Genomic DNA, 16,058 nt, shown 5'->3' with positions numbered 1-16,058 from the left:
CTGGTAAATAGTCCTGGTATGTAGTCCTGGTATATAGTCCTGGTAAATAGTCCTGGTATATAGTCCTGGCATATAGTCCTGGTATATAGTCCTGGTATATAGTCCTGGTAGCAGTAGAAGTAGTTGTTCCCTAGGCAGTCTTGCCAAACAGCCCCGAGTCCCTTAGGAAGGCCATGGCCGAGACCGGGCTTTCCCACAGAGCTCTCAAAGAGTGTATGCTGTGTTGTTGGCGTAGGTGATTGTGTGCAATGCAGTCTTCCATAATGTGCATGGGGTGCTGTGTTGCATCATGGACAGGTATCAGCGACGGAGTCATCCAGCCTCTTCTGGTAGCTTAAGAGGGCTGGATGGTGCCCACATCTCAGCCTGGCCAGGTGGACTCTGTCCTCACGAGGGAGATAGGATTCAGAAGGGTGGATGTCAGGAGGCCGTGCATGCATCTGTGTGTTGTCTTTAAGTGACTGAATAGAGCGGCGAGTGATCTCAGTGTGGATATGCTTCTGAAAGCTGGTCTGAGGTGGGCTAGGGGAGAGAGATGACAGTATTTGTGTATGGTATCGTGTGCTGGGTGTTGTTTTGATGTTCCTTGTTGTGGACTGTTTTAAGATTGTATGGACTTGATGGTAGGTTATTAAAAGGGGTGAAAAGTTTTTATGTAAATAGTAAAGCGTGTGTAAGAGTGGGAAATGCTGTGAGTGATTGGTTTCCCGTGAGAGTGGGGCTGCGACAGGGATGTGTGATGTCGCCTTGGTTGTTTAATATTTACATGGATGGTGTTGTAAGGGAGGTGAATGCAAGAGTTTTAGGTGGAGGTCTGAGTCTGGTGAATGTTGATGGTGGAGAGTGGAATCTGAAGCAGCTGCTGTTTGCAGATGATACTGCACTGGTGACTGATTCAGAGGAGAGATTGAGACAGTTGGTAGAGGAGTTTGGAAGGGTGTGTGAAAGGAGGAAATTGAAAGTAAATGAGAATAAGAGTAAAGTGATGAAGTGTACGAGGTTGGTAGATGGTAGGGGGATGAATATAGTTTTAAATGGCGAGTTGCTTGAGGAGGTAGAGTGTTTTAAATATCTAGGGTCACATGTTGCTGTGGATGGAAGAATAGATGCAGAAGTGAAGTTTAGAATAAATGAAGTAGGAAAGGTGCTGGGAGGAATGAAAAAAGTGTTTAGATGTCGTTCGCTTAGAATGGATGTAAAGAGAAGGCTGTATGAGGGTGTTGTGGTACCGACTGCATTGTATGGGGCTGAAACATGGAATATGGGTGTAGCAGAGAGGAAAAGTTTGAATGTAATGGAGATGAGGTGTCTGAGGAGTATGTGTGGAGTGACGCGTATGGATCGAGTGCGGAATGATGAAGTGCGAAGGATAACTGGAGTTGTTCGGGAGATGGCTGGTAGAGTTGAGCAGAGGGTGTTGCGATGGTTTGGGCATATGGAGAGAATGGATAATGAGCGATTGGTGAAAAAGATAACTAGATCTGGTGTGAGAGGTGTAAGGCTGAAAGGAAGACCACGAATAGGATGGATGGACAGTGTGAAGAGAGCGCTGGATGCGAGAGGGATGTCTGTTGAGCAAGGAAGAGTGGCTGTGCGTGACAGAAATGGGTGGAGAGAAATTGTGAATGAATAAGTGATGACACAGCCCTGAGGGGATATTCTCCCGCATTTGGTCTGATCAGCTATTTCAGGTCAGGTGCGGGTAAGGGGATGAGTCTGTTATGATGTGGCAGGGGTAAACCAGCTCTGCTGTCGGGCCCTGCTGCGGATGTCACTGATTGCATTGCACAGTTGACCCTTGTGCAGTGTGGTGCGGTGAGGACCTGTCCGTTCTCCCCTTTGGGGCTAAGATGCGAATGAATGTGTTTGAATGGATGCTTAAATGGGGAGTGTGTCGTCCTGTCTCGGCTACCTCCCTTTCCTTGGGGGAAGCAGTCTAGGTATACAGATAGATAGATAGATAGATTGTTGTGGGTGGATGTGCTGCCATGTAATATAGTGGATGTTGTGGGTTTGTGGAGGCTGCAGCAAGAAACTGGGTACCTCTCATGTCTAGGTGATCCTTGACTTTGAGGACTTTGTTTTCTTGATGTAGGTGATCTGTGGGTGTAGTAGCTGTGCAGCCTGTGATTATTTTTAGGGCCTTGCTCTGTATGGTCTGTAGAGTGTTGTAGTGTGGTTTGGTGAGGTTAGAAACCCAGGCAGGGCTTGCATAATTCATCACTGAACGTATGTATTGTTTGTACAGTATACTGTGGTGGTGATTTCTTTGTTGTGTCCGAATGTTGTATGGGCAAGTGACCTCAAAGCATTAAGCCTTGGTGTTATTTTATTTTAATGTTTGTGATGTGTTGTTTAAATGACATTGATGTATTGTACGTTACACCAAGGATTTTGGGTGTGTATGTGTGTGGTACGGGGGTGTTGTTTATGGTGAGGTGTTGGATGTGACTGTGTTCTGCTGTCCAGTTTGTGAGAAGGGTCACTGTAGATTTGGCTGGGGCTATTTTGAGACTGTTTGTGGTGAACCATTCGTGTAGTGTGTTGAGGTAAGGTTGTATGATGTGTGCAGCTGTGTTTGCGTTTTGGTGCGTACATGTAAGTGTTATATCATCTGCATAGGAAGCTATATGTATCTGTGGTGTGTGGGGTGTGGGTATGTCGTGCATGTATAGGTTAAAGAGTGTAGGGGACAAAACAGATCCTTGGGGGACGCCGTTTGTGAAGTTTCTGATGTTAGAAGACTGACCGGCAAATGTTATGTGTGCTATAGTCCTGGCATATAGTCCTGGTATATAAACCGGGTATATAGTCCTGGTATACAGACTTGGTATATAGTCCTGGTATATAGACTTGGTATATAGTCCTGGTATATAGTCCTGGTATATAGTCCTGATATATAGTCTAGGTACAGAGTCCTGGTCACAAATACTGTAATGTCACGCATGAATGACCTTCAGTTTCGTTCACATTAATGTCGGAAAAAATAAATTATCACCAGATTTCCATCCATGTTCATGTATTTCTGATGGTTTTGGAGTAAACTGAGGTGGAAACTTCATAATTGTTTGACATTTTTAAACCTGTGACCTTGAAAAGTAGGTAAAGGTCACTGAAACTGGGTCAGGGTAATAGGGTCATGGTGCTGTACATCCCCAATAAGTATGATGAGAATTTGAGACAAAAAGCGACGGAATAATAATTATAAAGATAATGACGGATCCGGAGATTACCACCTATGGTAGTAGGTCATCAGCTAGAAGACTGTAACTGTATGAGACAGTTACTGATACTCACCGATGAGAAAATTGCTGAACTTACGTTTTGTGTAATAACTAAAAAAACATTGGTCAAACTGCCACCAGATAGATACAGACCTGGTCCAGGACCAGACGAAACTTGTAGGGCAAAGAAGTGTCTCACTTATGTTTTGGTTTTTCCTCTATATAAAAAAAAAATGAAACGTGTCTGAAACTGTGGTGTCCAAAATGTCTTAATATCAAGCATATATGACCTTCAGATTTATTTTCCAAACACGTACAGTACATATGTGTGGATAATAATTTCATCACTAGATTTCCATCAATGTCTATGTATCTAAAATAGTTTTGGAATAACCTGAGCTGGAGAACTCATGATTTACGGACATTTTTGGACTTAGGACCTTGAAAAGAAGGTGAAGTTCACTGGAAATGGGGTAGTGTAATAGCGTCGTGGTGTTGCCCATCTTTAATAAGTATGATGAAATTTGTAGACAAAGTGAGGGACTAATTAATAATAATAATAATAATAATAATAATAATAATAATAATGATGATGATGATAATAACTAGAACATTGTACCTGTCAGGGACTGTTACTGATCTTCACATGTGAAACTATTGTTATTTGGGGTAACTGCAAAACAGTTGGTCAAACTGTCATCAAAAAGAATACAGACCTGGTCCGGGACCAGAGAAAGCTTCAAGGGACAGGAATGCCTCAGTCTGTCAAACAAGGATATTATGTTTTCATTCCTGTTTGTTTGTTCATTTATTTTTATTTTTTCTGTATGCAGGATTACTCAAAAACGAAAGGAGAGATCTGGACCAAATTTGGTGGGTGGATAACCAATGTCCCATGGAACAATCGATTAACTTTTGGGACCGATGTTTGTTACTTTGCATGTCTGTTAGCAGGACTACTCAAAAACATAAAGTGAGATATGGACCATATTTGGTGGGTAGATAACCTATGTCCCAGGGAACAATCAGTTAACTCTTGGGACCGATCCGGATCGTATTACAGATTCTGGATCCGGAAACACTTTTCACGGAACCCTAATCAGGGATGAGAAAACCCAAGCCATTATGAACAGTGGTTTGGAAATTGTGTTGCCCTCGTCGGAGAGATGCGCTCCAATGAGTGCCCCTCTAGTTTATATTACCTTGTATCCTGTATGGAAGAACAACTGGAAATTGTTGAAAACTGTGGGGTCCCAAATATTGTAACATCACGCATGAGTAGCCTTCAAAATTTTCCATATAAATATTTAGAAAATAATATCATGGGATTTCCATCCATAATCATAAAACTATTATAGTTTTGAAGTAAACTGACGTTGAATATTTATGAATATTTGACATTTTTGGACCAGTTACCTTGTAAAGTAGGTCAGGGTCACTGAAACTGAGATTGGGCTCTGGTGCGATACATACCCAACAAGTATGAATAATAATAATAATAATAATGACGATGATGATATAATAATAATAATAATTATAATAATTATAATAATAATAATGATAATAATAATAATAATAATAATAACGCCAACAACAACAATAACTGCAGAATGGCACTTTGAAGTATACCATTTGGTCGAGTAAACACCTCTAAGAGCGAGGCCACGTATCCACCCGCAGCGGCAAGGTGGCTACGAGGCCTTGCACTTAAAGGTGTTTGTTCGACCTGATGGTATATTTCAATAATAATAATAATCTATCTATCTATCTATTGCCAGACGCCTCAATCCCTTTTGGGGTGGCCACAAACAAATCGCCTCCAAGTCGCCCTGTCCCCCGCCATTTCACTGCCCTGCTCCCAACTCACACCCCCCCTCTCTCATATACCTCTCCACCCCATCCCTCCATCTCATCCTCGGCCTCCCCCTCCCCCTTCCCCCCTCCACCTCACTCACATACACTCTCTTCGTCAGTCTTTCACTCTCCATAATAATAATAATAATAATAATAATAATAAATATATGTTCCCTCTGGTCTAACTTATATTTAAAATGATCCATAATGTATCATAATCCGTTTTTGTTACGGCCCAGTCTGCTGGTGTGGGCAACCGAGACTTTGGTTCCTCTGCTAAATTAGTGACAATGATACAATTCATGAACGTATAAAAAAGGGTACCTTACCGTACTATATATCACGAAATGGATAATGGTAATTAGAAAATTACATTGGATAAACATTGCATGGCAACGCTGACTGAGCCGTTCCCGGAGCAACCGAGAAAAGGGTGGGCAGTGTTTGGACAACCTTGAGGAGGGTGGCGATCTAAGGTATCGTATTAATCAACTCTTTCTCCTCAATAATGGATTTTGTGTGTTTATTCCTGCTGTGTGTGTGTGTGTGTGTGTGTGTGTGTGTGTGTGTGTGTGTGTGTGTGTGTGTGTGTGTGTAATTCACCGGGTCGGTCAGGATCACTTGATGGTCGTGATCGTCAGCTTTTACCCTCCCGGAAGGGAGCTGAGAGCTCATATAGTCCGATCTAAGGGCAAGGCTGTGACCTTCACACAAGCACACACCCGTCCCCTTGCTCAAGGGGGACAGTAACCACCCAATTCGTCAGTGAAACTTTTCGCAACCTGAGCGAGGCGCGAACTCCCGTCCACCAGTTGGCAAACGAGAACGTTACCACTGTACCAGCAAGCGGTGTGTGTGTGTGTGTGTGTGTGTGTGTGTGTGTGTGTGTGTGTGTGTGTGTGTGTGAGAGAGAGAGAGAGAGAGAGAGAGAGAGAGAGAACTAACTTACCTTCCAGTGTTGATGGGATGTGCTCTGTATTAATATCGGCGTGAAAGATCTCAGAACATTCGTGAAAATACCGAGGCAGAGCTTTGACAGTCTGGTCGTCCATCTCACCATGGAGTTTACTCAGGATCTGTGGAAGAAATTATAAGGAATATTAAGTATTTGGCCATAAGTGGGCGTCCCGACTGCAAGCAGGCAGCCGGGGGCAGGAGAGAGTTAGGACGGGCTGGAGCTTTTGAACGCCAGCACCTGATGTGAGTAGGCGGGTGTTGCCATGGCGACGTCAACATATCACCCATGGCAACTCCACGGGGCACGATCTGTCTGTTCCATCTAACTAGACGCCTCAATCTCGTATGGGGTGGACACAAACAAATCGCCTCCATGTCGCCCTGTCCCCCGCCATTTCACTGCCCTGCTCCCAGCTCACACCCACTACTCTCATATACTTTTCCACTCCATTACCCCATTTCGTCCTTGGCCGCCCCCCTCCCTCTACTCCCGCCCACCTCACTTACATACACTCTCGTCGTTAGTGTCTCGCTCTCCATCCTCTCCACATGGCCAGACCACTTAAATGTATTTTTCCTAACGCTTTCTCTCACATCCACATCATGTCGCTCCTTCACTTCCTCATTTGTCCCCATGTAACTCCCCATGCTCCCCTCAGATAACTCATTTCCACTGCACTCACTCTTGGCTTGTGTCCTTCCAACAAGGTCCAAACTTCACTTCCATACGTAAGAGTTTGTATGTTACAGTACTATCATGTAGTGACTTTTATAATTTCATCCTCCCTATTTCTAATCACTGCTTTCAAAGAACCAGCAACGTTTCTTCCTTGTTGTACCTTTTCAAGCAGTTCACCCTCCAAACTTCCATCATTACTCATCACACAACCCAGGTACTTAAATGCACTCACATTTTCCATTTCCATATCATCCAGCCTTACTGTACATTCAGTGACTTCATGTCTCTCGAAGACCATAACTTCACCCATCCCTACATTCACCTTTAGATTCCGTTTCTTACACACTTTCCCAAGCTAATTCACCAAGAATTGCAGTTCCCCTTCGTCTTCGTTTATCAATACGGTATCATCTGCAAACAATAGTACAGGAAATTTCCAAACGCTTCACTCTCTCATTAGGGCTGCTCCAACATCCAGTGCCCTAACTTGTACCTCATTTATAATCCCTTCCATAAAATACAGATTGAGCTACCATGGTGACATGACACACCTAATGTTTCAATCCAACATTCAAATAGAACATTTCACTCAGTTCGCTATGCACATGCACTGCATCTTTAGGACTTTCATACATGCTCTTCACGGCATTCAACAACTTCCCATTTACTCCATATATTAATAATATTTTCCACATTCCTAGTCTATCCACTCTGTTACAGTGCCTTCTCCTAATCCTTAAAGGTCGCATACAGGTTCTTTCCCTTCTCTAGGAGCCTTTCCACTGAAGACCTAAGGATGAATATCTAATCTACACAACCTCTTCCTTTTCTAAAATTTCCTGTTTTTCTCCAACTAATTCCTCTGTTATTTCCCTAAATCTGTCAATAAGTATCCTACCATATATTTTTCCTATTACATTAAGAAGGCAAATGCCCCTATGATTACCATACCCTTCTTTTACCCCTTTTCCTTCGTACAAGGGAATAATTATACCTGACTTCCAATCCTCCGGGACTCTACCTTCCTCCCAGGACAATCTGCACAACTTCCATCGCCATTCTACATCTCTCCCCCATGCTTCAGCATTTCACCACATCTATCTATCTATCTAACTATAGCTCGACGCCCTAATCCCGCAAAGGGTGGCCGCAGACAAAACGCCTCCAAGTCGCTCTGTCACCCACCATTTGACTACCCTCCCCCCAACTCACCCCCCCCCTCCCTCATATACCTCTCAACTCCATCCCTCCACCTCATCCTCGGTCCACCTCTCCCTCTCCCTCCCTCCACCTCACCTACATACACCCTCTTAGTCAGTCTTTCATTCTCCATTCTCTTCACATGTCCAAACCACCTCAGTGTATTTCTCCTAATCTTCTCAACCACATCCACATCCACCCCACAGCATTCCTTCACTTCTTCATTCGTCAACCTGTCCCTCCACGTCACTCCACATGCTCCTCTCAAGTAATTCATTTCCACTGCTCTCACTCTTGACTTTCACCACATAGTCAATTCCTGGGGCTTTCCTCATTTTGACTTTCTTCATTGCTGTCACTACTTTCATCCTACTTATCTCGTCCTCCCTTCTTACCTCCCTCCTTGTTCTAGCCATCCACCAGCCCCTTATACTCGTAGTATGTTAATTCTCAATGTTTAACAGTTCCTTAAACTGTTCTCTCCATGTGCTCACTTTTTCTCCCACCTCCACTATCAAGCTATCATTTATACCTTTCTCTTCCTCACTAACATCTTTATCTCCCTGTCTAACTCTCTTTACCTCCTTCCAGAACATTTTCTTACATTCCCTCCACTTCATGCTCAATTCCTTCCAAATTCCTCATCCACTCTCTTCTTACTCTCCCTTACTACTCTTTTCACGATCCCTTGTACTAAGAAAAAAAAAAAAAGATGGCATTCCTAAGAATGCTGGAGTACAAACTGCTGCCTGAAAGAGACATCATATCCTAGACAGTGTTTAATCCAGCAAAATGGTGTTTAATTACCACCTATTGAGAAAGCCAGATGGGTATGATTTTGCCTCTGGTATTACCAAAAAATTTAAGTATAATAAATAAAACCTGGGTAGTTTTTTATAAAAATGTACAGCTTACTAAATCTGTATTCATCCTACATTACAACATGATTATTTAGGAAGGAGTTGGGTGGAACAGTTAGTCCCGTTGTTACTTTTTTTTCCCTAAAGTTGGTTTTCCAACTTTAGGAAAAAAAAAAAAGTAACACAGTAATTGAAAAAATGCGAGAGCCATTTGCAGAGCACTTGTGTTTAGATCACCGGTTCTCAGACTAGGAACCATGGCCCCAAAAAGGCCACGGCAGGATTTTTTGCGGGCCATGGCGGGCTAGTGCAAATAGTATATCTGAGTGTGTCTGTCTTACAATCGGGTATGGGGGCCACGAGTTTTAGGTTGTTGCCTTGCTTTCTCTCACTCCAGTGCATACCTGCTACATTTTGACACTGCTGGACCAATGAGAGGGCAAGGAAAAAATATGACTAATTGGCAATACTTTATATGCAATATGCAGGAATGAATTTGTTGTCGAGCAAATCATATTTGAAGTCCTATTCGCCTCTATTGAAAGGATTCTTCCAATAGACTTAGGACTTGTACAGGGTGCAAATGTGCCACCGACTCTCGCTGCTGTAACCTTCCTCTCAGCCACGACCCCAATTGACGCCCACAGATGTAATTTGTGAGAAATATCTTCTGCTATCTGTGCAGTGTTCCAGTGTTACTTGCGAGATAATTATTTAATTGATGTTAGTGTTGTGAAGGCGACATATATTTGTTTTTTTAATCTATTTACCTACCTGTAGATATATTTGGATTTATAGTTTTATAGTTTATGTATTCCTTCACTCTGCCTTCCCAGCTCTGTGGTGGTGTCCCTGTCATGCCTCTACCTCTGATGTTGCTCTCACATATTCTCTTTGTAGTCTCATTTCTGTTCAGTTTCTCATTCATTCATTTTTTTTATTATTATTATTGGTCACTTACATTAATAAAATAAAAAAAAGCACTGATTGAAAATATATGACGAAACTCAGCTAATTTACTTTCGCCGAAAAATCTGAACTGAAATCAGTGCTGAAAAAAAAAAAAAAAATCACCATGTTTCGTTGAATTTAAACTGCTTTCATCAAACTCGATTTCGGTCTAGATTTAGCAGCTCTGACTTAAAATTTATGGCAAGACGAAATCTGCAGAGTAGAGTCGGCTACAAATTTAAAACAGTATTCGTTTTTTGCTACTTTTTCATTATTATCGATGTTTTTGAATGATTATGCATTCATATGTGGTACTATGTTTCTTTTGTTGCATTTGACACATTCTTTGCCCATTGCTTTGTATCAACCTTTACTGTTCACTGTCAAAACCTGTGACAGTGTGAAAATGATGTGTCAGTGATTAGCCGAAGTATGATAATTCAAAGTGTAATGCTGCATTTAGCAATTCACACGATATTTCACATTGTTTTTACGGTATAACCATGATTTTACATAATCTTTGCATTAGTACTCGTAAAGGCACCAACAGGACCGGCTACCACACGTGGAGAACTTACTAGTTAATATGATGCCAGACGAATTTTGCTTTAATTGTGCTAGTGGTAAAAATCAACATTATTAACTAGAAAGTTTCTTTAACGAATCTTAATCTAACTTATTGGAAACAAAAAATGAGCAAATTAATGCAATATTGTTTACAAAAAAATCAAATACTGAAAACCATCAACTTCATACTGCATAAAATTTTATTCACTTGGGTGTAGTGAAAAATAAATCATGCTATTTTGGTGTAAGTCGTTTGACACTTTTTTTTCCTTTTTTTCTCGACATTGGTTTTAAATAAGTCAAGTGAATTAACTCATTTTGGTGCAAGTGGCCACATAATTTAAAACTGTCATTTGTCTGTTTCTGTCTTGCCTTTTTAATATAGAATTATTGCAATGGCAGCCAGTGCTGCTAAGAAGCGGAAGTACAATGATGAGTACATTACGGATTTACATAAATCCTCGCTGATGGCATCGAGAAACCTAAGTGTGTGCTGTTTCAAAGTGCTGGGGAATAATTCTATGAGGCTTAGTAAGCTGAAGCATCATCTGACGACAATCCACCCTCATTATGCGGAGAAACTTAAATGCAGTAGAGGCATCACATGAAATTTCCCTTGAAATAGCAAGAAAAAAAAAAGGCCCACACAACCGGTGAAACTTCAATTAAGCTGTGTGCTGTAAAGATGGTCAAAAGGATTCTTGGAGTCAAGTGCACATATGATTCAGCAGATTTCCTTGTCAAACGACACAGTGAAACGGGGAATTAGTGAAATGTCAGCTGATATAATGGAACACGTGATACAGATTAAATTGTCTCCAACTGGTATGTTCGCAGTACAGTTGGATGTGAGTTCTTGTGCACAGTTACTCGTAGTTGCTGGTTAAGTATTCATTCATGACAACAAAGATGAATATCTCTTCTGTACACAGCTTGAAACTACCACAAAAGCTTTAGATGAGATGGAAAAGTTGACTTCTTTTTCCACAGATAACAGAATAGCCAGGGGAAATTGTTGTGCAGTCTGTACTGATGGGGCTCCGGCGATGCCTGGATCACAATCGGGACTACAGAAACATGTCAAGAAAGTAGCTACGTATGTGAAAGTGGTTCACTGTATGATCCATCGTTTTGCACTGGTGTCAAAAATTCTTCTTGATTCCGTTTGCGAGATCCTGGAGGCAGTGGTAAAATGCGTCAACTTCGTGAAAACAGGAGATTTAAACTCTCGCCTTTTCCAGAAACTTTGTGAAGAGATGAATTCAGAGTTTGAATCCCTCCTTTTATACTCGAAAGTGTCATGGTTCTCCAAGGACAATGTTGTGAACAGAGTATCTGAGCTTCGGTGAGAACTAAAACTTTTCCTGGAAATGAAAAGGAAGGATGATCTATTAAGCTCTTCAACTAGGCGTTGTGGAAGTCACGTCTTGTATACGTGGCCGACATTTTTGAGCAGCTAAACAGGCAGAATTTAAAGCTACAAGGCAAGGAAAGAAATGTATTTCACTTCAGGGACTGGATACGTGCATTTCTTCCTAAACTCCAGAACTGGCAAAGGAAAGTGAGTGCAGAAAATGTTGCCATGTTTGAGATTCTGTCATCTGTTCTTGAGACTGAAGAGGATCACCTACTTGACCCTTCACTCAAAGAGAAATAATTCAGCACTGGAATTCCTTAGAAAGTGAGCTCAAAGGATACTTCCCATAAGTCAAGGAGGAAGAAGGGATATTGGTAAGAAATCCATGCCCAGACAGTCTTGATACTGTGGCCATTCCCGATGATGTTCAGGACGAATTCCTTGACCTCAAGAATGATTCTGCTGCCAGAGACATTTATGAAGGAAAATCTCTGTGTTCTGGTTCTCCATGTATCAGTCATAATTATCCAGGAGTTAATGAAATCGCTCTTAAAGTCTCCTTGCCATTTTCCATAACACATGAATGTGAATCTGGTTTCTCCACCCTTCTACATCTGTATTAGTGATGTATCAGATAACAAATTTTAGAGCTCCGCGGAGGCGGAGGCGTAGCCGGATATCTTTTTCTCATAAAATGCTGTTGCGGATAAAACTGCGGAGGTTAAGATATTAATTTTTGCGGACGCGGACACAACTGCGAATTATTTTTACCTCCATGTCCGCGGTTGCGGACGCGGACGCGGATTTTTTTTTTTTTTTTACACATATTACAGTACATTTATGCAATATAAAGTGACGAGTTTCAGCCACACTTAAGTGTACACATAAGTCTTACAAGGATGCGGGACGGGGACTCCACTCGTCATGCATCATAGGTAAATAGATCACTGCCACCTTGTCCGAAATTCGGTGCCTGTCTGTACACCGTGGAACTGCTACCGACTGTACACTGAGAGTCACCGATAAATTATAGTTTGATATATGCTGATTTGGGGAGAAAGAGAGAGAGAGAGAGAGAGAGAGAGAGAGAGAGAGAGAGAGAAGTGGAACAATGAGAGACGGAGGGAGGAAGAGAGCTAATAGAGAAGAAAACAGAAAGAGGAAGAGGGACTGGTAGGTGAGAGGAACGGAGAGGAGAGTTGTGGATGAAAAGGAGAGAGAAAAAGAATTATGGCAAAAAAAAAAAAAAAAAGGAGAAATATTGGATGGGTGGAGATCAGCAACCTCTGCAGTTCTTTGACGCGGGGGCGGATTATTATGTGGAGGTTTTATTGTCTGAAAACGCGGTGGCGGATAATGATGCGGAGCTTTTGTTGTCTGAAGACGCGGACGCGGAGAGTAATGCGGACATTATTTTCACTGTGGCGGCTCCGCAAAGGCGGAGACGGAGGCGGATATCTGATACATAACTAATATTCTGTATGCCTGTTGGACTGTTACCGTAACACAGCAAAGATGGTGCATGTAGCACAAATTTTTGTTCGAGCAAGCTACCATTAAAATGATCTAGCTCAAAGACTAAAACAATTTTCAGGACAAGGGGGCGACCGGTTCCCGAGTTATAACTCATATCTGGCCTTTTGTTTCAAAATTATTTTTTGCTTTTAGTGCAAGGAAATGGATTCCTTCTTGGTCCAGCGTTCAAAGTACCAGTATGATACGGAGAAGAAAAGGGGTGCTTTCATTGTATTATCACTCTCTCGCCTCTCCTTCCTCCCTCCTTATACTTCTAAAATTGTATAGTACAATTGTATAGTGTTATCATTATTATAATGATCCAACTTCTGTATGTTTGTTGGTTTGTTTGTTACCGTAATGCTGCAAAAACGGCGCATGTAGCGCAAATTTGTGTTAGAGAAAAGTACCATTAAAATGCTCTAACTTAAGAATAAAACAATTTCCGGTCCAATCGGGCCACCGGTTCCAGAGTTATGACTCATTTCTGAAGAAAGGAAGTGACTTGACATCTAGCGGAGGCCGCCGAAGGTGGCCTCTCAGTGAGTAAAAAGTAAAGGCCGAAACCAGTTGGATGTGGACCCAAACATGTGATGTGCATGATCAGCGACTCAGCCTCGACTCAGTCGATTGGCTGAGAGAAGTGTCATCCATTCCATTGATATTATGTAACAAATAATGCATTCTGATTAACTGTTGTATGCATTATAATAAATGAAGAGTACAAAAACTTTTTTCACAATTATTTGTGAGGTACTTGAGGAAAAATTGAAATTGAGCCACGAGGATGTTAAGATCCCCACAAGTGGGAAATGAAGTGAAAAGTTTGAGAAACATTGGTTCAGATGAAGGTTCAGAACCTTGGCAAAGTCACATAAATTTTGTTTAATTACCCGTATGTAGAGCTTTGCAGTAGTCCTATTATTTTATTGGTGCAAAATCCAGCCTAATATCTTCCACATCCATTATAGTACCTATAGTGTAAATTTTGATTAGCATTTTCACAGAAATTCATCGATAAAAAATTCTATCACCAGATGGGTATGTGTATGTATATCAAAATAAACTGACTACACATTTTTTTGTTTTCTCCAGTCCACTTCCACTGCTGTGCAATAAATGCTCTGTCACTCTGCATCATATGGGATGTACTCTCCCAAACAGATGGTGTTAGTGAAATCTCAGTAGTAAGTTTGTATTCATACTGACCTCATGGGTTCAAGCGAGATGATTTAGCTGTCAACTCTTCCCGCGTGAACCCGTGCGGGCTCACAACCGCTGGCAGCAGTGTTGCCAACCAGTAACGACCAGAATACCCCACAGCTCCAGGCCAACATTCCCAAAATCCCCCATTCACAAATAATACAATGTCTATTATTGTACAGGTTCAGTCTAATAGACAGAATATTGCAAACACATTAAGAAGAAATGGTTATTCACAATAAAATAAAAACAATGGCTGTAGAAGTAATGCTCTTTTTGGGATATGGCGAACATTAAGCACATGGTATCAACAATATACTCTTGGGTAGTGTTACACTTCACTTATGAATGGTAGAAACAATATCCTTTTGGGTTAGCCTTGGAATATGCAATATACGAGACAAATATAGATTATGCTTCATCAAAGTATCCTTGTATAGACCTTTTCCAGTGACGTCACAGAAATCACGTGGTTTTGTTTACAACTCGATAATGGACGGCAAACTCCTCGCAGTAATGGCTGTCCAGACAGGGCTGTCAGAGATGGAACTGTCAGATATATGCAGAAATATGGATCAACACCACCAAGATATGTACAGGAACATGATAAGGTGTTTGGGCTGGATCCTTGTACCATATCTAGTGAGTAGTTCACCAGTTTCAAGGACTGGGGACCGAAACCATCTCAGATATGGCAACCTTTATCACTATTTGGTGAACACCCCGTCAAAGTTCACCAGGGCATCCCTCAAGGTATATAAACATTCACATTCTGTATGTGTAATATAGCTAGCTGCAATTGACACACAGTACATGTTAATTATCTTGGTAATCAGTAAATTTTTTAAGAGGGGCCAAGGAGGTAGGGATTGTATGGCATACACTGAATCAAGTAGTTGATGAACGGAATAGGTTACCCAGTGAGGTAGTTGTTGCTCCCTCTCTAGAAAGTTTCACGCATAGGCCACATAAACATATGGCAGGTATAGGTTGCATATAAAATTTTCCATTCTTGTGGTCACACTCCTGTGAGAGCTGCCTGGCATGGGCCTGCATGGGCTATTTTAGGCAGGGTAGATAAGTCACAGTTTTGTGGGAGCTGGGCCTATTGGCCTACTGCAGTTATTCTCTTCAAGTTATGTCCTAGGTTAGGTTAGGTTGGTTGGGTTAGCTTGTTTGATGTATAATAAAAAAAAAAGTAATTTCCGACAGAAATGAATATCAGATTCAAATTAACCTCACCATAAAACATTGAAAAATGAACATTTTAAGCTTCAGTGTGAGGTGTAATTCTAGAAATTTGCCAAAAATTTACTTATTTTCTGACTGTGAATCGAGTAGTTGATGAACGGAATAGGTTACCCAGTAACGTAGTTGCTGCCACCTCTCTAGAAAGTTTCAAGCATAGCCTAGATAGGCATATGGCAGGTATAGGCTGCATATAAAATTTTCCATTCTTGTGGTCACACTCCTGTGAAAGCTGCCTGGCATGGGCTTGCATGGGATATTATAGGCAGGGTAGATAAGTCACACTTTTGTGGGAGTTGTCTAGCATGGGCCTATTGGCCTACTGCAGTTATTCTCTCTTCTTAACCTTCAAGTTAGGTCCCAGGTTAGGTTAGGTTAGGTTGGTTGGGTTAGCTTGATTTGGTGTAAAAAAAAAAAAAAAAGTAATTTCCGACAGAAATGAA

General features: G+C 41.5%; 2 protein-coding genes across 2 annotated transcripts in view; one reads left to right on the top strand and one right to left on the bottom strand.

Annotated features, from left to right (window-relative positions):
• LOC145395417 (uncharacterized) overlaps positions 1-16,058 on the top strand; it is a 386,864-nt gene that overhangs the window by 87,498 nt on the left and 283,308 nt on the right. The window lies entirely within an intron of this gene.
• The window catches only part of LOC145395449 (uncharacterized), a 56,948-nt gene that overhangs the window by 10,492 nt on the left and 30,398 nt on the right, over positions 1-16,058 (bottom strand). Inside the window, exon 4 of the mRNA XM_080269053.1 lies at positions 6,028-6,154. Coding sequence (XP_080125179.1) covers positions 6,028-6,154 — 127 coding nt within the window. The remainder of the gene's footprint in view (positions 1-6,027; positions 6,155-16,058) is intronic.

Source organism: Coenobita brevimanus, chromosome 31, assembly GCF_032717465.1.
Source record: "Coenobita brevimanus isolate Jiangsu-jjx chromosome 31, ASM3271746v2, whole genome shotgun sequence".
Classification (NCBI taxonomy): domain Eukaryota; kingdom Metazoa; phylum Arthropoda; class Malacostraca; order Decapoda; family Coenobitidae; genus Coenobita; species Coenobita brevimanus.
The sequence above is the reverse complement of the archived record's forward strand: the minus strand, read 5'-3'. Positions and strand labels throughout refer to the sequence as shown.